At 40.5% G+C, this 25719-nt stretch overlaps 1 protein-coding gene across 1 annotated transcript in view; it reads left to right on the plus strand.

Annotated features, from left to right (window-relative positions):
* The first annotated feature begins 3212 nt into the window (after window positions 1–3212).
* LOC118829929 (ragulator complex protein LAMTOR3-like) overlaps window positions 3213–25719 on the plus strand; it is a 49198-nt gene continuing 26691 nt past the window's right edge. The window contains exon 1 of the mRNA XM_036736742.1: window positions 3213–3358. Within this exon, the coding sequence (XP_036592637.1) occupies window positions 3213–3358 (146 nt within the window). The remainder of the gene's footprint in view (window positions 3359–25719) is intronic.

The raw sequence follows: 25719 nt of genomic DNA on the forward strand, positions 1-25719 counted from the left end.
CACTGATCTCTACTCAAATACACTGCATTGCGCTTCTTCAGTATGGTTCCTGGATTTCCTCACACAAGTATACCTTCTTAATGTACAATTCTACCTTCATTTTCCCTTTACCTATTTTATTTCTTTTGAATAAGGTATATCCATCCAGAGCAACCCGCCAGTGTCATCCCAAGTCTCACTGATACTTACGAGGTCAAATTTGTCTCTTTGTGTTAGGAACTATAGTTCTTATTTGTTGTCTAAACTTTGGATATTTGTATGTAGACATTTGAGGAAATGGGTTTTACTGGCTCCTTTCTCAGATTTTGTCTATTAGCTTCCAGATGTATCAATTGCTGTTATTCCTTCACTATAGCTACTGTCTTTATTATCTGGCTTAGGAGGGTCATACATAGGCAGTCCTCTCCTTCTTCCATTCTTATTAATTTAAATCCTTTGGTTAGGTTTGCAAGATGCCTGGAAAATCATTCTCAACATATAGTCTGTGGGTCAGCACTCAGTCTTGTCAGGAATCTGACATACCTATGATACAACCTTCTTAGGCTTTACTTCAGAATTAACTGACCCCTTCTATATCCCTTACTTTCAGTCATTAACAACAAGGACAACACAACCCATACCTCCATGGCAAGGCTACATAATGATATGCATTACTCTTTTGTTCCCTTTTGGCAGTAACTTTCATGCCAATTATCACCTCTTCACCACATGACAACCTCATTCAATTTCTTTTCCCTAATCCCAACAATTCCACATCCACACCCACAGTTTCATCAATTAGCCCCACTCACCAATCCCCTCTGCTAATTTGCTTTACTCCCTAATTGTTTCACTTACCTTTGCTAACTCCCACTGCCTTGTCTTGCCAATCACCTTCTTCTTTTCCTTCTTTAGTCTTCTTCAATTTCTACTCATTCCTCCTCCAAAATTCTCCTTAATGTTCCTTTATTCCATTCCACCTTATATCATTAAGGCAGAATTCATGACTTCAAAGATAACCATGAACATGCCTGAATGGTCCAGAATCGCAGGATATAAGGAATTCTCTAAATAGAAGGCAGAGGAGTTAAAGAATTTATTGAAACGCAAAAGTAGTAGACCCATGGCCCAGTGTCCCCAATTCGACATCCTGGCAAGAACCTTCCAAAACCAGTATGCCCATCTCACAATAGTGACCAGGAGGCCACAGAAAAATATTATGGCAGCAAGCCAAGCCATACTGGTGCTTCCCCCCAATGCCAGGGCCCTCCAGTAAGAAGACCACCCACTGACCTCAAGCCCCTGCTCAGCACTCTCCGGTCTCCATGAGAGTCAGTCCTGCCTTTTTGTAGTGCCTGCCACCATCGCCGCCACTTCTGCCGCAATCTCCAAGCTGTGTTCCAGCTAGCTGACTGCTTCCTCTCTCCTTCAGCTTTTAACTGCTCTCACCTACTGCCTCTCCAACTGCCCCTTAGCTCTGCTCCAACTGTTCAGCAAGCTCCTCACACCACAAGCTTCATGTCATCATGTGGACCAGAACTCAGGCGCCTACCATTGGCTCTAATCCTAGCCACTCCCCCCAGGACCCTGAGAGACCTGTCCCTGAAGCCCACTCAAATGGTCAGGGAAGATCTTCTCATTCGCTGATTGCCTTTACACACCTTAAACCCAGAAATAGAATCTATGCCTGGGGATTGTTCTCCTTTAAGCTTTCCTCAATTTTCCCCAAATTCCTTCAGATATTATGGCTAGGGAAGTAACTTGTGAATAAACAAGAGATAGAGAGCAAAGTTAGGTATAAAATGAATAATTCTGATTACATTAAATTCAAAATGTTTTGTACGAATAAAACAAACATAGCCAAGATTAGAAGGAAAGCAGAAAATTAGGGAGGAATTTTATAGACAGTTTCTCAGATAAAGGTCTCACAAATTAAGTATTTTTCTTCCCAAATTCAATCTTTGGCTTTATTAATTTCCTTGCCTCCAAGTCACCTATTTCTTCTTATTTGATCAAAGTCATCACGTCCTCTCTTGCCCCTTCTCTCACAGGATTATCCCACAGAAGCTTGAAGCTGAGTAAGATACGATATTTCTGACTACCTTAAGAGAGTCATCATTACATCATTTACCTGTACCTCATTGAATTTCTTCACTTGGGCATTCAGAGCACAGAGTAGACATTACATCTTGCCAACAACCCAGTATTTTAAGAGGCTTTGATTTAATTAAACAGTCAAAGTTCCTAGGACTGCTCTAGTTTTAAGTCAGCTCCTATGTAGGATGTCCTGGGGTTTGGGGAGGGACTTTGTAGGAAGGCCACCGTAAACAGTCATAGAAAGCAAATCACAGGGGAGGGCTGTGCTCTTAGCAAGGGGTAAGGAGACTGGGGAAGGGAAGGCAAAAGAGATAAACCTTTCCCATGGCCTCCCTGAGACTTCCCATGTCCCCATTTGTAACAACAATGCTACTTACAGCTGCTGTGGGAGTATAAGACCAACAACATCAGCACACAGAAGGGCCACTACCACAGGTTTTTGGATCTGCTTTTCTAAAGGAAAGCAACTTTAAAGGGGTCAACAATCTTACTTTAATTGAACATGTATATCATTCACTTAGTTCAGGGGAAAAGTCAGCACCCTGAACTCCAGAGAAAATACAGACACAACCCCAATTGCCCTGCCTTTCCATCCCCCCCCCAAAAAGAAAATACAAACAGAAATTACAAGCAGAAATTACAAATAGAGAAATAAAGACCAACAGAAAGGGCAAAAGCAATACATACATAGTTAACCAGAGAGAGAAGCACCAACATCTGGATTTTTCAAAGTTGGGAGGAGGCTTGTTAATGGTTACCCAGAGTCTCATCTGGCTAAATCATACCAACACTCTTCCAGTGAGTGAACCCCAAACCAAAATGCTAACCTCAGAGTATATATACACTTCTTCAGGGTCAGAGGGCATCACAACCCTCATGACCCAGGCTCATGTGCCTCAAACTCATGTGACTTAGGCTTCCATGTGACTTAAGTAGGTCACATGGGCCTATTAATGGGAAAGATCTTCCCATTAAGGAAAAATACATTAACAATACACCATTGAAGCTAGCACAATCCTCAGGAAATGCCCAGTTCACATCCACAACCACATCCTGGCACTACTGTCAGGTCCTGAGTACCTAACTCTGAAAAGGTTAAATGGCATCAAAGAGGCCAAATATTAGAAGCCTAGCACATGGTAGCCAAGAACAACCTAGTCACCACAAGACCAGTAAAGTCATCTGGCAGAGTCAATGCAATGGAAACACCTTTCCCAGAAAAGATGACGGGCCCAGTAGAAGACAACAGAGAGCAGAATGATGACATCATCAAAGAACATAAGTAGCTTTGAAGGCGTAGAAGGTATGAGTTCCCTGGTCATGTGTGGAATGTCCTCCATGGGAGTACCCTGGCCACACTGTGGGTTCCCTTCATGAGTGCTAGAGTAGTAGCCTATGGGAGAGTATGCCCCGTGTCTTGTCATTTTATTTGCTGTGATACTTTCAATTTCCTCATTTGTAAACTGAGCTGGAGGAGGAAATGGCAAATCATTCCAGTATCTTTGCCAAGAAAACCCTAAATGAGATCATGGATAGTAGAACACAACTGAAATGACTGAACAATAAAAACTGCCTTACGTGCCTTTTGTGTTGAATGAAGGTGTCCTCTGGTTGTCTGGATGGGGAGTCATGAGCTAGACTTTGAGTGAGTGCCTCCCCCCGGGGGCTTTTCTTGTGGCCCATATGTGAGGGCAATCCTCAGCGCTGTAGTTGAATGGACACCCAAATCATTTTTTTTGCAGGGGAATTTTCTCACATTAAGTTAATTGCTTGGAGTCGTGGTCTTGGTGTATGAGAACTAGAGATGAAAGCACTGGAACTGACTGAGTTGGGCTGAGAGGTGTTGGGGGTTGAAGGAAAATTTTAACTTTCAATTCTTTTATAGATGTTATCATAAATGTATTTTTTTGGTCAAGACCCAGCTGACATTTGATGTTTTATGAGTTAAGATTGAGGGCCACAAATTTTACTTGCTCAATGAACTTTTGTTTCTAAAGTAATTTCATAAGGAATGAAGTTTAAAGATAGAATTTGTATACTGGCAAATATCACCAGAAGTTGTAAATCCATTTTAAATTCTCCTAAACCCCAACCTACTCACTTGTTGCCTGAACCAGGGCAACAGCCTCCTTAAAAGACCCATCTTCCCTGATGTGGGTGCTTTCCCCCATTCTTCTTTTAAATAGTGGTTCTGCCAATCCAGCCTATTTCTCATACTCCAATTCACCGCTGAATTCCCACTGCCATCCAGAACAAATAAGCATGAGTTGCTCGATTTCCCAGCAGAGACAGATGGTGGGTAACTGAACCTAATGAGGGGAATAAGTTAGATCACAGTGGCTATGTCAAAGGGGAGATTAAAGGATGTCTGGTTCATGCATGCAGAGAGGGTTAGTTTCTGACAGCCCAGAGCTTTTCATCTTGTGTCTTTGGATCATCATTCCCCACTGCTTCCCTTGACAATTTTTCTCCCTCATCAGCTGGCCCAGACATAGGAAGGGCAAGGGAAGCACCATATGTACAACTTGGTGTGTATGGTTACTGGTGTTCAGGACCAAGAGGTGATGAAAAATAAATATTTATGCCTGGGTTGGTCTGGGCATACCAATGAAATACCTGTCTGGAGATGGTGTTAAGACCATTTACTTCTTATACTGGAGCTAAGGAATTGTCTATTGCTCATTCCCATCTTCTATCTCTCTTCTTTCAATACACAATTACCTTCCTGCCCACCTTTGTCTCTCAATTCCATTGTCAAATATTTATTGAGAGACAGTGTGCCATAATGGATAGAGAGCCAGACTTGGAGCCAGAAGGCCCTGGGATCAAGTTTCGCTTCTGACACATGTTGGCTATGTGATTGTGGGCAAGTCAATGACTTCTCAGCACTCTGGACAACTCTATAAGACTCTAAGTGAAAGAGTGTGGTAAAAGAAATTTTCTTATCTGGAAATGAAATCATAGGTCACACAGAACAGTGTGCTAGGTACTTTACTGTTCGCCATTTTGGATGAGGATCGGCCTGCTTGTAAACAACCTGAAGTCCTAGCCTTGATGATCCACCATGAAGTGTCAGAAGCAGAATTTCCTTTATTCAATCTACGTAGAATTTGCTTCTGGAGACCCTCCCTCGTACTCCTCAAGGTAGCTCCTAGCCACTGTTCCCTTCAAAGAACTGATATTTATGTATTTGTATTTCTTAACATTACATGCCTGGACGTGATCTTGGTCATGTTTTGAGCAGTCTTTTTGGGCCCCAAAAGGAGTGCTGAGACAAACACCCCAAGAAAAAAATGGGTTGGAACCTATTCCTTGAAGCCTTTGAGAATGGTATGCCTCTATTCTCTTAGATCAGAGAAATCTGATATATTATCCAGATGTACAAGCAAGCGTTACCGGTTTGGGTACTATGGTGGTGGAAGGGGTATGGACAGCTTTTTGGAACTAGTGGGCAGAGTGATGCTTTACCACTTAAATGCAATTTATTTATTTAACATATTTGGTTTTCAGCATTGATTATCACACTTAGAAGGGTACATGGAGTGTGGAAAACACTGGATTTGGAGTCAGAGAACCTAGGTTCAAATATTGCCTCTGTCACTGTGTGTGAACTTGTCGAGTCTCTTCCCTTCTCTGGGAATCAGTTCTCTCCTCTTCTCTGTAAAATGAGAGATGGAAGTAGATATTCCTTCTGGATCTCAATCTGCAATCTGCAAACCTCTGCTCTTAGACAGAAGGATGTGGACTTTTCATTTGTGGAAGTATGTGTAATGAAGTGAGGCTTTCTTTGGGAACAGAAACTAAGGTTGAAATTGACATGAAAAAGGCCTTTTTCTGATGGCCCTGGAGTCCCTGAGAAGATGCTTCTGCTTCCTACTTCCTAAGTTTACGAGGCTCAAGATAACGTATGTGAGAGTACTTTGTACGCTAGAAAGTACTACAGAATTGCAAGCATTATTGAACAAAAGGTCTGGCTTACACATATAGGCTCCAGTCTTAGAGGCTCAGCACATCTCTGGCCCATTTACTCTGCCCTAAGAACATCAAAATTGGACTCATGCCTAGATTTTTATCGAAAAGAAAAAGTTCCCTTTGCTCCAATGTATGAACTCAAGATAATAAAATACCAAAAAAGGGTGGACTTGATTTATATTGATCCTTAATCTACCTTCCCTTCATAAAAACCACGAAGGACTTACATCTGAGGCTATGATCGTTAAGCCAACTCTTTCCCCCTTTACTTCCTAAAGACCAATGTAGTATTCTAGACTTTCCCTTAAGTGGGGTAGCTAGAGACAAAGAAATCCATCCCTCCTACCTCCTAGGGACTGATACCATCCTTCAGAACAGTATTACTTTGAGAGTGGCCCTTTAACAAGGAGAAAGAATTAAGGGTCAATAAAAAAGTGAGCTCCTACTGTCTCGGACCTTTACTATTCATAAAATTCATCATGCCAGTGAAGGACATACTTAGGGTTTACTTCTCTTCACAATGGCTCCATCCCTTGCTTATCTCAGTTCTTGGACCTCCTGCTTGGCCAAGGAACTGTTTCGCTAGATCCAGGAACTGATTTTCTGGGCTGAGGAATTCCTTGGGTCATTCTGTCACTCCACTCCACTACAGCTATAGCCTTTTGTTGTTCAGTTGTTTTCGGTCACGTCTGACTCTTCGTGACTTTTCTTGGCAAAGATACCAGAGTGGTTCGGCATTTCCTTCTCCAGTTCATTTTACAGATGAGGAAACCGAGGCAAATAGGGTTAAGTGACTTGCACAGGGTCACACAGCTAGTGAGTGTCTGAGGCCAAATTTGAGCTCAGATCTTCCTGACTCCAGGCCCAATGCTCTACCCACTGAGCCGCCTAGCTGCCTCCATTCTTATGTTACCCTTTTTGATACGATATATCCTAACATATATCCTTTTTCATATGAAAAGATGGCATGTTTTAGTGGAAGGAGTCTTGGATTTGGAGTCTGGAGAGACTTGGTTTCTTATGCTACCTTTAACATGTACTAGCTGAATATAAGTAAAACATTTAGCCCCACTGTGCCTCAGTTTTTCCACCTCTAAACATGGGGATAATTCCTTTAGTACATACTTTCTATGATTATTATGAGGGTCTATTGTATACAAAAAGCTTTTTATGAATATCAGTTATTCTTTTTATAAATACCGATGTTGCTGATTGTAAGCTCCTAGAAGGAATTGACTCAGTAAATAGTATTGCATCACGCATAATTGCACATTTACTGTAATTAAATTACAGGGAATGAAGGTAGAGCTGATGCCTTCCGGGAACGAAACTTCAGATACTATGTATCTTTGTGATGTCAATTTGGGTGCATGAGCCCTATTACCCTGAAGAAGCTTGTATGTGACACAATGAAGCTCTGTTACACACAACTTGTATTTTTAAAGTGCATATTAAGTTTAATGCTGTAGTGCTAGGGGCATTTAGGTGGTGCAATGGACTTCCCCTCAATTTCCAATTTTTTGCTGCCAAAAGAGAACTGCTATAAGTATTTTGATACACATAGGCCTTCCCACCTCCCCTTTTTTTAATCTCTTGGTGAAACAGACCTAGAAGTGGTATTGCTGGATCAAAGGGTATGCACAGCTTGGTTACCCTTTGGGCATAGTTCCAAATTGCTCTCCAGAACGGTTGGATCAGTTCACAACTTCGCCAATAGTACAAGAGTGTCCCAGTTTTCCCACATGCCCTGCAACATTTATCATTTTCCTTTTTTGTCATATTAGCTAATCTCTTCAGCGTATTTTAAAAATGTTCCATTAATGCTCTTTGATGCCTTATCTCAGTTTTACTTTGGTATTTGGTATCACCACTCTTCTCTCATATTTCTCCCTCCCTCAAAAATCAAATCAAAACAAAACAAACACGTAACTCCGTTGTAAGAAATTAGTCAAGAGAAATAAATTTATACACTGGTTGTGAATGAAAATGTAACTCATTCTGTACCTCTAGGTCAGCATAATTCATCACTTGTCTTTTGGAGTTGTGGTTGTTCATTGCCTTGATTATAATTCTTAAATACTTCACAATTGTTTTTCTTTCAAATGTTATAGTCATTTTATAAATAGTTCTCCTTATTTTGTGCATTCTGCACTGCATCATTTCACACAAGGCCTCCTAAATGTCTTTATATCACATTCCTTTACATCCATATGCCATAATTTGTTCAACCATTCTCCAACTGATGGACACACACTCTGTTTCAAATTTTATCCTATAATAAAAAAATTTTGTTATAAATATTTTCCTACATAAGAGTCCTTTCTTTTTTCCTTTGGAGTAAAGGCCTAACAGTGGAATTGCTGAATCAAAGGCTGAATATGTGGGTTAGTGACTTTTTTGATATAGCGCTAAATTACTTTCCGGAATGGTTGGCTCAACTCATAGCTATACCAGAAGTTCATTAGTATGCTTATCCCCCCACAGCCCCTGAAACAATGTCATTTTTATAGAGTGACTACATTGATGGCAACCACTGCCAACACTTGTGACTCCTCCCAGCTCTGTCCCAGGCATGGAAGTTTGTAAGTCCACCCTGGTACGAGCTCCCGCAGCATAGTCCCAGCTCTGTGGTCAGTTTCGGGGAAAGGGACATGGTAAATTAAGAGCTTGCACTTCAGATAGCCATGAAAGGTGCTGCATTTTCACAGTCATAGGAGAGTTATTCGTCCTGATGATCGTTGAGAGAGCAGGAATCAGTTGCTATTGCTCCCAACAGGAACAGGATGAGGTCTGCTCATGTTCTGAAAAAATGTGAATGCATCAAGTCCCAAAGCAGGCATGGAGGCAAAGCTCATGTCTTAATAGTGCCAGCTACAATCATTATCAAAAATCTATAACATAAGTGGAAAATTCAGGCTCTCAGTATCTCAAATCTAACTCAACATGGCACAGGGATAAATCTCCAGGCATTTCCTCATCACCACCACCCACACACTATTTCTTCTTTTCCAAACCTCCGTCTCTTGAGGCATCTTGAGGCAGCTAGGTGGCGTAGTAGATTGAGCGTAGGACTTGGAGACAGGAACACCTGAGTTCAAATGCGGCCTCAGAGACTTACTAGCCGCGTCACTTTGGGCATCACTTAGTCTCTGTTTGCTTCAGTTTCCTATCTCCAAAGATGGTTGGGAAGATGAAATGATCGTTGTAAAGCACTGAGCACAATGCCTGGAACACGGTACGTGCTATAGAAATGTTAGTTTTTGTTGTTGTTGCTGCCATTATCTTTCTAAGCGATATCATACCCTGCTGTGCCTGTACAGAATTCTTGGGCATATAGTTCCCAGAAGAATACATCATCTCTCAAGCTGGGGACATGCCTACCCTCCTTACATCTAGTTTAGCCCTGAATTTGTCATGACCACATGAACTTCTCTCTCTCTCTCTCTCTCTCTCTCTCTCTGACAGGTTTTAGTTTCACCTTTATTTCCCTACTTATAATGGTTAGCATTGCTAGCAAGCATAGGCCAAGAATTTACAATAAATGTTCTTATTGCCAGATAATCCCCTCCCACTCTTGGTAAAGGTAAGAGGTTGAAGATATTTTATGGAAAATACTCCGTTAGCTAAATATTTCTGATAAAGTTGCTTTTACTTCCTTCTCTCCTTATTTTGAAAGGATTTTGGGCTTCATAGATGAATTTCATAGAACAGTGATTCATTATGAATGAAACAAGAGTACTTCCCTTAAGGCAAAGATAAGGACAGACAAGATTTAGAAAGAAAACAGATCACTTAAAAAATACTTCTCCATGATGAGAATGATGCAGGATGAGGAACCCAAAATTCAGCCCCTCACCTCTACTTAGGACCTCACTCAAGCCTTTTTGCTAAAGCTGTTATGACAAGGTGTCCCAAAAGGTCTTAGTGCAGTTTTAAGCTATTAAAGCCTAAAACTACACTAAGACTTTTGGAACACTCTGTTCACATGGAGGGGGCTTCTGTTCCTAAATAAGTTATTCTTTCTTTGACTATAATTTATCACAGCATTTCAGAGTAAGGGATACAATCACAATCTGTTTCATTAATTGTGCAACATGCTACCAGGGTGTATACACCTGGGATTTCCACTGACCTTTTGCACAAAGGTGGTTCTATGCCTAAAGCGCAATGACTCTGATCATTTTCATTTTCTTGGGCTCTTGCCTTTGTTTCTGTCCATGGTGGGGAATTTTAATGAAATGTGAGCTTGATTCTATAGTGAAATTTATTAAGCCCTTTGCCCTTCCCTGTTCTATCCATTTAACATGCATGCCGTGTGTGATCACAGATTTAGAGTTGTACAGGGACCTCTCTATTTATTTTACTCATTTATTTTACAGATGAAGAGCCTGAGGCCCATAGAGATTTAGTAACTTGCTGAATGCCATACAGGTAATGAATGTAGTCACCAAGAAAGGATTTGAACCTAGGTCCTCTGGGTTCCAGAGCCAGTACTCTTTTTACTCTCCCATGATGCCTTCATCATGTTTCTTCTTACCAGATGTAATGAATCATCTCTTTGTAAACTTTTTCTAATTCTTGTGTCTTTCTAGAGAGAGACTTTCCACTGAATTTGAATTTGTTATACAAGGTGACTCTCTCCCTGATTGGAGTTTAAGGTACCAAATGAGATGTTATTATTATACTCACCTCTCTTCTTAGTCGCCTAAGTATTTTATTTATTGGTTCCATAGAATCACTTGCCAAGGAATAAGGTGCTGTATCCCAATAAAAGCCTGAACACTTGATGGACTTAATGCTATTGTCTTAGCTCAGGAGTTCTTAAGCTAGGTTATGTATAGCACCAGGGGATGTGAGAAACTTGTCAGGGGGGTAGTCTTTGGCAAATGACTGTTTTTCAAGTTGAAATATTCCAAAAGTAGTAATGGTAATGAAAAAAATTGCAGATTGGAGAGAGAATTTTGAGCAAGTGGGGGTAGGGTGGGAACATTACACTGTATCTGGAAAACTGGAGTCAGTTAAAGGAATAAATCCCTGTTGACTAAGACCAAATGGATGAGGTTTGGATGGGAAATCATTTTCATATTGAGCTAGGAAAAATTTTAGTAAACAAGACTCAGTAAAAAAAATAAACCAATTAATCTCCACAATAATCAGAAACTTTAAGTTGATTTCCAGCTGATAAGGTTTCAAAATTTTTGTTGTACACTTGGAGAAGTATCTCCCAGTCTTACTAAATTTGTTCACAAGACTTTCTTCTGTTCATGTGCTCTTATCTCTGTGAATCAGGGTTCTCTTTCCTGTTCTCAACAAAATAAATCTAAATGAATAAACAAACTGGTAGCTTTAACAATGATATATGTACTTCTCTTTCAAGGACAATCCTGAGAAGAAAACTATAGGTTTACAAGAAACAGAATCAAGGGTCTCATTAACTTGATTGGCTGTTCTGATAAACATTTAACAATGATGTTAAAAATAATTTTACCTACAAAATAAAGCTTGTTAAATGAAAACCTAATTAATCTATTTAAAGTATTTCTTATGTGCATATGTACACCAAACTCTCCAATTTCACCTCCTATCCAATAGGGGGGACAGGAAGATTTGCAGAAAGCCAGGGGAAACAGAGACAACAGAAGTTTGGGAGCCTTTGCCTTAAATGAACATCACCTCCTTTCAGATTAGCCTTCTGATTTCACCTGGTTTCCTTCTGGTTTCCGCCGGATTTGAACTCAGGTCCTCCTGACTCCAGGGCTGGTGCTCTACTCACTGCGCCACCTAGCTGCCCTTCCTCATCTTGACTCATATATGTGGGGATGTCACAACCTCATGTTATCTTATCATCTAGGTTGTTGATACCCAGGACACCTAAGTAGCTTACCATTGGACTAGGAGTGAAGAAAAGCTGAGTTTTATTCTTGCCTCAGACTCTTACTGGCTGTGTGACTCTGGACAATCCACTTAACCTCTACTCTCCTTGGTGTTCTCTTCTGTAAAATGGGGATAATAATACTATTTACCTCTCAGGGTTATTGTGAGGATCAAGTGAGATAAAATAAGGCCCTTTCACACCATGACGTGCTATAGTATTGAAGTATTATTGTATGATTACTACTATTATTAAAGCTCCATGTTATTAGTATTACTGAATTATTAATATTATTATTAAAGTACGATATTATTAATAATAGTCTTGAATTATTATTATTGAAGTATTATTATTATTATTATGTATATGACAATTTGTTACTAAACTAACTCAGTTTGAAACTGAATCTCAAGCTCTGTGCCTAGAGAATGGTGATCATAACACTGCTTATAAACCTCTCCACCTCTAGGGAGCAATTTCCTGCTTGTAATATTTTCTTAACTTGTTAGATCTTTCTCTAGAGGGGAACAGGCCTCATTTAAAATGATATTATACCTTTCCCCTTCCTTTTAACGGATGAAATGAGCAAGCATCTTAGAAGTGATTTTTCAGTTTGAAAATCTTGACTAGAGCCCTGTCAAGTAGTGTTCTCTGTCACATAATGCCTTCCCTCAGAGGCAACATGACCTAATGGAGAGCTAGCTAGCTTCAGATTCAGGAAGACCTAGGTTTAAGTATGGCCTTTTATATACACTAGCTGTATGATCCCAGGAAAGTCACTTATTGAAATATGAAATCGTGACCAATACCTGCTCTGGTATTGGCACAGTATATGGTGGGAGGGGGAGAGGGGAAAAGGGACAGCAGAAAAGCCAACATATCATACCAGCAATAGATGAAGGATTTGAGCATTAAAGTCCCTGGCAATCCTCTAAGACTCTAGGTTGTAGAGAAAGTACAATCTGCATTGATAGAAGAAATTCCTCACTAGGAATTCTATATGCTGATGAAATTACATCTGGTTTAGAAAAACAGAGTCTTCCCCATACTAAAAAACTGATATTTGAAGAAATGCTTGGGGTTTTGTGACCTTTTAGAAAAATGACCATCCCAAAGGCATAACTATGATGTTCACTGCCCCTTAAAAATAATTTCCAAATTGAGTTGTTTTAGTATGTTTAGACATCCAAGTGGGGCCTTCAAAAACAGATACAGCCCTTAGGCTTAAAACCATATATACGAAATATGACTATAGCTTAATAATAAATAAAATAATTAAAATATATATTAAAATTATCACAGTTTATTCATAATTCATAAACTGTTCTGATGGACAGAGGGCACAATAGAAATAGATTTCCCATCTGTCTCTCATCACTCCATGTTTCATTTGTTTGGTTCTAATCCTTTCATTCTAATCCTCAGTAGGATGACAGCTAAGTCCAGAACTACAGGCCTGAATCAAGTAGCCTAGTGAGGTAGCGTTTTACACTTAGAGGCAGACAAAGAAAAGGTAGTATACTTCCAAAAGGCACCAGGCTGGGGCAGGGCAATTTTTGCATATGCACAGTAATACCCATTACATGCGAGCCAGAAGAAATGTATATGAAATTATATGGTACTACAGTTTTGGTGCTATGTGGCTCCAATCAGGCGTATTTGGCTGCCGTTGCTGCCAAATCTGCTTTCCCCTCTCTCCCTCCTTCTTCCATAGAGTGAAAGATTTCGGGGCCTGAATTCGTGTCAATGCCCTAGACGGTAAGAGAGCAAAATACTGTGACCATCTAAAGACACACTGGTCAAGAGAAAGAAGTATGGCTGACACACATAAAAAAGGAATGTCATGCATTGAGTTCCCTGAGAATGGCAAAACTGTTAGTGTGTGAATGTGTGTGTTGGTAACCAAAATGGGCTCCTTAGCACTTAGTTCAACAAGTGCCCTTGAATAGTTTGGCTTTTGTTCCATTTGAGTAATTCAGTGTATTTCATTTGAGCCTTACTAGGTGCTAAGCCCCAGGCCCAAACCCCTATTAGGTGTAAAACCTTAGTGGGTGTGGATTGGCAACTAAGGTGGGGCCCAAGGTGGGGCTAACTCCAGGGAGGGCCTAGTTTACATGTCTGGGAGAGCAGAGGCTCTTAGACCACGTGGGTTTAAGTCTGCCTCTCTGACGATTCTAGGTCACGGGTGAGTCGCATGTGTGACTCACCCCTGATGCTGAAAAAGATATAAAAACCAGGAGCTGGCTGTCTGTTCCTTGGAGCTCTTTGATGCAGCAGTGCTGGTGCACGTGACTCTGGGCCAGCCCTTGTTCTGAGCTCCCAGGCTGAACCTAGATGTTGGTAACTATGAATTGTATTGGGTCTGTCTGTTGATGTTTGTAATTTGTTTGTATTTTGTTATGAAGTTCAGGGTCCTGACTTTTTCCCCTGAGCTAAGTGAATGCTGTCTGTATCCTGGATTAAAGTAAACTTGTCAACCCCTTCACCTTGCTTTCCTTATTAAGGCAGATCAAAAGAACCTGTGCTGTTGGCAGCTTTCTGGGTGCTGGTTGTGGGTGGATCTTACACCCCCACAGAAGCTGCTAGCCGGATTGTGGAAACAATGTGTTGCTCCAACTCATCTGTTACCTGGTAACTAACCTCCAGTCATGTCCTGATTTGGCTCAGTGTTGCCCACATTGGTTATATCTGGATCAATTTGTCTATTACCACGTGAATGAGAAGACAACACTCCTACCCACTACCGACTGCTAATTCCCTAGCTTAGCATTTATTTCCTCTTATTTGTTTTCTTAGCTCAACCCTCCCTCAGCTCCCACTAAACAGTCATAATAGCAATGCTCCAGTCCTTCATCTATCGCTGGTACGACGTGTTGGCTTTTCAGCTGTCCCTTCTCCCTCTCCCACCATATACTATGCTAATACCATATTAGGTATTAGTCATGATTTCATATTTCAACAAACGTTATTTTAATTGCCTACAACGTGCAAAGCACTGTTAGGTGCTGTGGATACAAGGATGAAAAAAGACAGTCCCTGCCTTTAAGGAGCTTACATTCCGATGGTTGTTGGGATAAGCTTCTATTAACACATAAGCAAGATACCCAATAGAATTTGACAGAGGCAAAGGAGAAATCCAGAAAAATAATATAGGAAAATTAAAAATGGGAACAGAGATTTTCATCTGCGGAGGGGGAGGATGAGGGAGGCTTCATGGAGAAAGTGGTCTTTGAGTCAGGCTATGAAGGACAAAAAGGATTTTAACAGGTGGACAGAAGGTGGATACATCCTAGGCTGGGGGAACAGCTTGTGTGGATACATGGTGGGGGAAGAGAATAGAATAAGATTAGAGAGCAGTCAGTAATTCTGTTTGACTGGAACACAGAGTACACAAAGGGGAGCAGTGAGAAACAAGTCTGGAGAGGGAGGTTGGAGCCAGATAGTTGAGGATCTTGAGTGACAGACCAAGAAATTTGTATTTTATCCTATCAACAAACCATTAAAGGTTTTTGAGCAAGGAAGTTTCATAATCAGATTTGCCCCTCAGGAAAATAATTTAGGAGCTTTTGTGAACCATGTGTTAGAGAAGGAAGAGATCTGAGGCAGGGAGACCCATTAAGAAGCTATTACAATAGTCCAGGAGAGAGGTGATGAGTGTCTGAATTAGGTAGTAAAGCAAGTGGAGACAGCTGATAATAATGGTTTATACCGATAATAGTAATTTACAATTTACAAATTGTCTTCCTTTAAAAAAATGTCAAGAGGTTGGTTAGATTTATCGAATTAGGTTTTATTTTGTCTTTTTTTTCCTATTCAGGGATTATTGTTTTGCAGCAGCAGCCCTGGTTTTGGATGCTTAGGAAGATCTAGTTGACAGAAAACAACTTCGTATTGTAGTTTTAGAAACATCTGAATTTCACTTTCACTTACTGAAGGGATCAGGGCTAGTAATTAAGAAATGGCAAAAAGTCTCCTAGGAAAGAAGAAAAATTAAAAGTGTATTCTAACCCTAACCCTAACGCACTACTTTTCTGATGGACTGTGTATTGCCATCCGTTAATTCTAGGGTCAGCAATGACAGGGCAGCTTGGCAGTGGAGAGAGCATTGGTTCTGAAGTCAGAGAACTTGCCTTTAAATCCCACTTCTGATGCTTTTTCTCTCTGTAACTGAGAGAAGTCACTTAACTTCTCTGTTATTTAACCTCAGTTTCCTCATCTGTAAAAAGAAGGATTTGGACTAGACAGTCTCTGAGGTCTCTAGCCTTATGGTCCAATGTGGTGTAGTCCCACAAGGTATTGAGGACTGGCAACAGAGAAGGCAAGTAGCAGCCTGGAATCCACTTTTATAAATATCAGATGATCCAATAATCTTGTAAGATTTAGCCTGTTGAGAGACCTTGGAGGTCATCTAGATTAACTCCTTTATGGTATTGATGAGAAAACCAAGACTCAGGGAAATTAAATGACTTGTCCGAAGACTCATATAGGCAATCTCCCATGCATGGAGTGCATTCCCACCTCATCTCTGCTGGCTTATATTTTCTAATTTCCTTCCAAGTTTACCTCAAATGTCTTCCTAAGACCTTTCCCGAATATCCCAACCCCGCCCCCTCCCACCCATTACTGCCTTTCTCTGCAAATTATTTTGTCTTTATTTTGCATATACTTATATGAAGATGTGTGGTATAATAGAAAGTCAGCCTTGGAACCAGGAAAGACCCGAGTTCTGATACTGATACATAACGGCTATCTGATTCTGAACAAGGCATTTGACCTCCTAGGACTCTTGACAGCTCCCTAAGACAGAGAGTTGCAGAGAAGATGCTTTCGGACTTTGATAGAGGAAGTTTCTTCATTTGGGAATTCCCTATAAAAATGAACCCATAGCTCTACCCTTTATATCTCAGATGGAAATGATACTTGACTACCTCTTTCACTGGGTGGTTGTGAGAATCAAATGAGATCATGTTTAAATAAGAAAATTGTGCCTGGAAGGGACTTGTGCTCTGAAATTGTAAACGTCTTTATAAATGTGAGTTATTATTATTTAAGAGAATAACGTGAAATGAGATCAATGGAGTGGAAGCAATGAAACAAGCTGGTAGATTGTCCATGAACATTGAGTTTAGATTTGGACAAGAGAACCTCAAGGTCTCTTCTAACTCAAAAATGTTATGGCTTAATGACTTTAGGCAATGGAGAATTATGGTTGTTTGAGCTAGAAAGTAGAGTTGGACTTTGCATTTATATTAGCATTTTGGATGGGAGAGTAGCTGGCACAACTAATCCAGGTAGTAGATGAAGTGGACCTAACTTAGGTCTGTAAATGGTGAGATACTGTGGGGAAAAATTAGAAGAGTTTGCTAATGGACTAGTTGTGAATAGTGAAGGAGAAAGTTGTAACAAGCGTAAGGTGAGCACACTTGCATAAACCTGAAGGATGCAGAAAAAAACTAAAATATACATCTACTATCCCAAGCATGCCATACTATAAGAATCAGGGAAAGAGGTACAATTTTGTATTCTAGCATTGGGCAGAGAAGGAGTTAGTTAGAATGCTGGTAAAAGGCTAGTTATAGTGCTAGGGTGGCTAGGTGGCACAGTGGATAGAATGCTGGGCCTGGAGTCAGGAGGACCTGAATTCAGTCTGGCTTCAAACACTTACTAGCTATGTGACCCTGAGCAAGTCACTTAACCCTGTTTGCCACAGTTTCATCATCCGTAAAATGAGAAGGAAATGGCAAAGCACTTTAGTATCTTTGCCAAGAAAACCCCAAACGGGGTCAGGGAGAGTCAGATGCTATTGAAATGACTGAACAAAACAACAAAAAGGCATAAAGGATTAGAAAAGTATTCCAAAAGTCTTGTGCTTGGACGGGAGAGGTCAAGACTAGGGAAAGAAATCTGAGAATAATCTGTAGCTAAAATGGTATTTGAAAACACTTAAGAGGCTGACTTTAACATAGGGAATACTCAAATAGAGGATAAAATTATCAGTACCCTGAATATAATGCAATATTATGGCTCCATAAGAAACAATGAATATGAGTAATTTAAAGAAGCATGAGAATTGGTTCAGGGAGAAATAAGCAGAACTAGTAATGTACAAAAAGACTACAAGAACGGAAATGGAACGAACAGAATGATGAAATGCCCCAAACTGAATGCGTTGTAATCTTATGCACTTGTTTCAGTCATGTCCAACTCTCTGTGACCCCATTTGGGGTTTTCTTGGCAAAGATACTGGAGCAGTTTGCCATTTCCTTCTCCAGCTCATTTTACAGGTGAGGAAAATGAGGCAAACAGGATTAAGTGACTTGCCCAGGGTCACACAATTAGTAAGTGTCTGAAGGCAGATTTGAACTCAGAAAGATGAGTCTTCCTGACCCCAGGACCAGCCCTCTATCCACTGCAACACCTAGCTGCCCATGCATTGTAATAATAACTAAACTTGTCCTCAAAAAGGCATAAGAAATTCACCCCCTTTCCTTCTTTGCAGAGGCGGAATACTATGGATATGGAACATCAGACTGTTGATGTGTTGCTTACATTTCCTGAAATGTTTTTTCTTCTGTTTCTTTTTTGTTAAAAGCTTTTGCTTTTGCCCAGTCCCACCCCCACCCCTGCCAAGCTTAGACTTCCACCTCTTAGAGCCCCTTATTGCCTCATCCCAGTTGCCACCTTCCAAACAGAACCTTTCTTGATCCTATAAATTACTTTGCATTTGCCGTGTGTATGTGTGTGTGTGTGTGTGTGTGTGTGTTTTGTATTTACTTCTCTATGCACATGTTATCTTCTTACTTCTCCACTTTGCACAGCCCTCCCTCCCTTAAATCCAATTCACTTGCAAATCATGATGTCACCTTCCTGACGTCAGGGTCCTCTTTGAGAACAAAGCGCAAACAACAAACAACTTGCCCAGTAGAGTGTAAGCTCCTTAGGAGAGGAAAGGAGAGACCTTTTCACTTTTATTCTGCTATTCCTAGGTTTAGCAGAGTGCACAGCACACAGTAGGTGCTTAGTAAATGCTTATTGAATTGAGTTGATCCAACGAAGAACTATTTTGGAATGAGGCATGACAAACCAAAGCGGCTTTCAGACTAGCTTCTAACTTCTTCACTAATCCTAGAAATTAGCCAATTCCAGGGATCCCAAATACTTCACGTTCTTTTTCGTCATCCAGGCTTTAGTTAAATGCAAGAATACATGCCCAACCGCTACTGTATACAAGATCTAGCCTAAAGTGGTGTGAGTATTTTATTTGCAAAGATTTGGAACCCATCTATAGCTGACTTCAAGGGATTTAGCTAATACCAAATCAATTCGGAAGAAAACCACTCTATCCGCATAACAGCTACATTGGAAGGAGCCTACAGGGAAATTGACTTGACAACATCGAGAAGTGCACTGAAGGCATTAAGGTCAAGAGATATTTTTAAAAGTTATGTCTTTTGGTCAATGGTCTAATGTGATGATTGGGGAAAAAGTATTTGATGGTTGATGCAGAAAATATTAATGGAAAGCAGCTCAGATTTCTTTGGCACTAGAAAGATGAGCAGCTCATGTCTTTTCCCAGAGGCAAGGCTTGATGAGAAATGACCTTGATAAACTACTTTTTCGGCATTGTAGCTATGAAATGGACTGGGCTTTCAGCTCCTGAGTAACACATTTCGCTTTGTTCACTGTACTCTGGACTGTCCTACTTTGGTTAGTAAAGGGGACCAGCCAGAAGCTACATTGAAAGAAGCATCAGAATGTAAATCATGATTATTTAGAGAGAGTGGGAGTTATAAGTGGATATAAGTTATAAGTATAGTTGTTGTACGTACCTTCAGAACTGATTTAATGTGTTGATGAAATAGATTCAATTTCAAAGGGCCAGTAAGACCCCATTTGCCCACCAAATATCTCTCCTATTGGGTGGCTGATGTATGATATTCCAACTTTTTTTATTCCTTTGGCTGGAAGTTTTCACAGAATCTCAGAGTTAGGAGGGACCATGGAGGCCATCTGGTCTAATCTATAGTTGGTACAGTAGATAAAGAATTAGCCATGGAGTCTCACTAGCTGTGTGACTAACAAGTCACTTAAGCTCTGCCTGCCTCAGTTTCTTCACCTGTAAAATGGGGATAATGTTAGTATATAATACACAGGGTTGCTGTAAGGATAGATAGATAGATAGATAGAAAGAATGATAGATGGATAGATAGATAGGAAGAATGATAGATGGATAGATAGACAGACAGACAATATAAGCTCTGGACTTGGAGTCAGGAAGACCTGAGTTCACTTCTAGCCCTGATACTTACTTGCTGTGTGACCTGGTGTATTAGGAGGGCAGAGTTTATAATCTCAAAGAGGATCATAAACATGTCTGAAAGGTTCGGAACTGCCGGATATAAGAAACTCTCAAAGTAGAAGGCAGAAGAATCAAAACATATATTTAGGCTCCACAGTAACCAACCCATGAACCAGCAACCCCATTTTGATATATTGATCAAAAGCTTCCAGGCCCAATAAGTATGCCTTGAAAGAGTAACCATGAGGCTACAGAGAAGCATGATTGCATAAAGCAAAATTATGCTTCCCCCTCTATGGTAAAAAGATTACCCACTGGCCTGAAGTCCTTGTTCAGCTTCCTCCCGTAGGTCAGCTCTGCCACTGGCAGCTCCTGCTTCAGCTGTGGCTGTGACTGTGGCTGTGGCTATAGCAGCCTCTGGCTCCAACGGGAGCTGCTTTTAACCATCCGGCTTCTGCAGGGGTGTAAGGTACACTGGGGAAAGCACAGGTTCTTTCAATCTGCTTAAGCAAGGTGAAGGGGTTGACCAGGAAAGCACAGGTTCTTTCCATCAGCTTAAGCAAGGTGAAAGGGTTGACCGGGAAAGCACAGGTTCTTTCCATCAGCTTAAGCAAGGGAAGCAAGGTAAAGGGGCCGACAAGCTTACTCCAGTCCAACATACAAACAGTATTCAGTTCAGGGGAAAAAGCCAAACTAGTCAAGGGCACTTGTTGACTAAGTGCTAAGGAGCCCATTTTTGGTTGCCAACACACCTGGGCAAGTTACTTAAACTCTGTCAGCCTTAGTTTCCTAAAGTGTAAAATGGAGATCATAATAGCACCTATATCCTAGGGTTATTGTGTGGATCAAATGAGATAATATTTATAAAGTGCTTTGCAAACATTAAAATGCTGTATAAATGCTAGCTAGCTATTATTAAGCATATAACTTAAGAGCCTCTCTGATTGGAATGCAAATGAATTTAAGGCAAGAACTTGCAGAATATATATGCTTCGGGATGGACAGAGAACATAATCTAGTACCTTTCCTTTCTTAGCCGGAGGAAATGAAGGTCTGATTATGGGTTGAGTGAATAAATGAATTAGAATAGCCTCTTTTTCCCCTCAGTCACTGTGGCTAATACAACTTACACTTTGGTGATTTGTAGATGGCAAAAAACATCCTTCGTTTGTTTTATGTGGGTGTTTTCTGTAACCCAAATAAAATTTAAGTTCCTTGGGGGTAGAAATAGGCCTTCCTTCTATAAGAAGAAGCATAGGGTAGTGGGGTGCACACTGGAGTAGGGAGAGACATGGGTTTGCATTCTGTCTCTGATAGATGCTAGCTGTATGACTCTAGGTAAGTTACAACTTCTCTGAGATTGCATTTCTTCAGCTGTATGTAGAAAGGCAGTGTGGGCAAAGGGAAACTAAAGAGGACTACAGAGGCTTTCTTCTAAAAAAAACCACATGCTTATTTACATACAGATACAAATACATATGTAAAGTTGTATGAATATATGTAGGAGTGTGCCCTTCACCAAGAGGGTGGAAGGCAGGGCCTTTGACTTCTTCACTTAGCTGTGATTCTTGACTTAACTTATTTGTATGCCAAACATAGAAGATGTTGAGGGTGTAGCCCATTTCAGCTCACCAACCTCCACATGGCTTTTGTGGGAGTTTTAAGCAGAAATCATAGACCTGAAATAGGTTTTAAGGACATGGCTCACAGACAGAGAAGTTAAAAAGAGTTAAAGGACTGACTAATCTTAAGTCAGACAGTGGTCTGGGACTATAGACCTCAAATCAGTACAAGCTGTTAAAAGAATAGATTTAATCTTAGCCTGAGGAATTTTGCTAGGTTTTGCTGATTTCTGCTTTGCTGGTTTTGATGGTTCACAGCTTTTGGCTTTACACTAAATGAGCTGTAGCTCTGTGTGTCAGAGAGAGGATTTCTAGCTACTGTACCCAAGCCAAGAGAAGAGCTGGTAGCATAGAACAGCAACTGGCCCTGAAAAGGCTAAATAGTTGAGGTCTAGCAAAGGACAGTCCAACAATCAAATGCCCAATGGAAACACCCAGCAGAGAGCCACACAAAAATGTAATACCCAGCAGAGATGATGTGTCCAACAGTGATGACACTTCTAACAGTAAGGTAAAGACTTCACTTAGAGGACATAGGCAACAGGTCTGAAGCATTTGAGGTATGAGTTGCATGTCCCTTGGCTGCATGGGCTCCTGAAGTATTCCCCTTCATGCATGCTCTCTGCCTATCCATGTATCCTGCCTGTGGTCTTCATATATGTTTACTTACCGACAGCATGGTAATCTATGGGAGTGTGTGCACACAGGGGACTTTTTTTTGCCACTTTATTTGCTATGTTGTTTGATTAAAAGACCTTGCTTTGAATTAATGCATCTTTGGGTTATCTGTTAAAGAAAACATATCAATGGGGACTTGGAAGCAATGGTTTGGAATGTTTGCTTATGCACAGAATGCCTGGAAGCTGAGATAGAATTTGTAGGGGCTCATGTCTGAAAGGATGCTACAGGCGCTCTTTGAGAAACGGGAATAGTAATACCTGTACTGCCTCACTTCCCAGGATTGTCATAAGTTCTGAATGGTGTATGCAAGTGAGCTTGTGATCTCACCAATGTGATAATGTGTGGAAATTGCTGTATAGGTCTAAAAGCACTATATACCTTTCAGCTATTATATTCTTAGGTCATTTATACCTTTTAGCAACTGCTAATAACAGTAGGTGCTCAAAAATATTAGTGAGCAAGTGGTCTACCATTTAGTTCATTCTCTGTACAGTTCACAAGTAAAGAAAACAGAAAACTGCACATATTGAGAGAATGGCATCTACTTTCTTTCTAATTTTATAAGTACAAACACATGCCAGAGGTTCAGATGTTGAAAAATCTGCATGACCCAATCTATTGCCAGCAGAGACTAAATAAAGATCAGAAACCTAGCAAGAGGCATCAGAGGAAATCCAAATGAATCCTTTTCATTGCCTTTTTTTTGGTTCTTCTTCCCCCTCAGCCATCAAGAAATGTTTGAGCCTGACTGTGAAAACAGCTTTGCTCTTTTTAATCCTCACAGTTCTGGAGTCTAAGGACAGACTCACTGCAGATGGCCCTCCTTCCACCCATCACCCCTCTTTGCTGCAAATACTTTTGCTTAAATGGAACACTTTAAAAAAATTCTGCTGTTACTTTTAGGTAAGACCTCGGGTAAATCACTTCTCTGAGTCTCAGTTTCCTCACCTGTAAAATGAAAGTGTTAGATGATCTCTACAATCCCTTCCAATTCTAAGGTTCTCGATTTCTATGAGTGACCTAATCATTACAGCTGGTGAGCAGAACTCAGCCTCTCCTCAGGGATGACATTAATTTCTTAATTGATCCCTTCTCTGCTGTGCAGAACTGTACTATATTTGGACATGGCAAGTCATAATATGTCAGGCTGCAGAAGGGGAGTGAGTTTATGGATGGGAATGGAACTATTCCATTGCTGAAACCTTTTAGTTTAAGATAAACGCTCACTCAGGAGCCCAGGACCATAGATTTAGAGCTGGAAAGGATCTTGGAAGTCACCTTGTCTGATCCCCACATTTTTCAAATAAAGGGAAGGGGAAAGGGACATGAATTACATAAGTTCCTACTATGAGCCAGGTATAGCACTAAATACCTTATAAATATTACCTTGTTTGATCCTCACAACAACCTGGGAGGTAAGTGCTTGTATCATCCCTATTTTACCATTGAGAAACTGAGGCAGACAAAGAGTAAGTGACTTGCCCAGGGTCATACAGTCAATAAGGTTGGATTTGAACTCAGGTCTTCCTGACTCCAGGTCCAGAGCTCTATCTACTGAGCCTCCTAACTGAGACCCAGCAAAGTCAAATGTCTTATTCAAAGTCACACAAAGTGGCCTAAGTCAGATGTAAATTCAGGTCCTTGGACTCCAAACCTAGGGTTCTTTTCACTGTATCATGTTGCCTCCATTTTTTTTTTATTATCATGGTAGAATGGTAGAGAATAAGAGAGAAAAACAAAAACAAAGGAACTGGAAAAGAGGATCTCCGGGTTTTCTGTCCAAAGCAACTATTGCTTTGTGAAATGACACTGAACCAGTTCTAACTTTACTTGAACCCTTATGAAGTATAGGGTGAGTTCAGTCCCTGTGCCCTTCACTGCTTCACTGAAATGCCCAACCCCTTCTTACTCTGTGATCCAAACCGTACCCATGCTTCAAGGCCAACCTCAAGTCCCATCTTCTCCTAACAATTCCACCAACACTGATCTCCACCTTTCTTGGACTCTGCTAATACCCATTATCTATGTCAAATGTCTTAACACCTTAACTACATTCTTCTTCATATTTCCTCATTGGTTATATATTGCAACCTGTTCCCACTTACTATGTGCCTCTCTGTGGGTATTCACTTTTAATTTTCTGGAGACAGTTGTATTTCATGCTTCGTTACCACAGAGCAATGCCAGTGGAACGTTGGTACTGACGAGACAGGTCTTTGCTATCATGGGGAGATTTGGGTTAGTAAAGGTGATCTGAAATTTCCTGGAGACAATCTAGTTCACCCCGCTTATCTTATTCAAATCTAGGCCTAAGCTACTGGCTATCTATACTGTGGGTCCTAGATGTGCATACCAATAGACAAGTTCTATAGGTTGTCTGTCAAATGTATGCTGAAATCTGAGAAATAGACATTCTCTATCCATTTGGTCTTTCCTGTGTGGATGGTCAATCCAAATTGGAGTGATTTCAGATCTCTTCCAAGAGGCTCTGCAACATTCTGGGGACTTGATGCAACTAGTACAATAGCACTTATAAATAGGAGTGCCTGGAGGACCTCACCATATAGAGATAATTCCTATTTGACCTGAACTCTGGGTTAGATCTCCTCCATGGCAGTCGCAAATACCTTGGGTGAGCAGACATCTCCCGTTTATCAGAAGTTCATTAAACAGATGACCAACCCCACTTGTATCTCTGAAATAGTAAAAGAGCCAGTCTCTAACATGTTGGGTTGATCCTTTATGAATTAATGAATTAATTAATGAATTAATGATATATAGACTAGAGTCACGTAGTATGAGGTGAGGAAGGTTTTTCTAGGGGAAGGGATGCCCAGACCAGATCACAGATGCACCTAAATATCAAGGTAAGGCTTGCCTCTGCAACCTAAAAAGTTCTTTTTTCTTGATCCAATAACCATACAATATACTTCTGAATTTCCTGCACCTTCTGGCTCCATGCTCTGTATTCTCAGTTTACTCAGATGAGGCTCAATCTTGAGAAGGGAGGAATGCCAAAAAACATCTCTATTAAGATTATGTTCCTATCTAGAGTTTTCTCTGGGGATGTCAGAATATAGCTTCAGTTCAGGTTTCTATAGATGTGAATAAAAAGGCTCTCATTTTTTATGCAAACTCTCAATTCAGCCATGATATCAGGTTTTGGGTAACATTTACTTCAATCAACAAGCATTTAT

This window comes from Trichosurus vulpecula, chromosome 8 (assembly GCF_011100635.1).
Source record: "Trichosurus vulpecula isolate mTriVul1 chromosome 8, mTriVul1.pri, whole genome shotgun sequence".
Lineage (NCBI taxonomy): Eukaryota > Metazoa > Chordata > Mammalia > Diprotodontia > Phalangeridae > Trichosurus > Trichosurus vulpecula.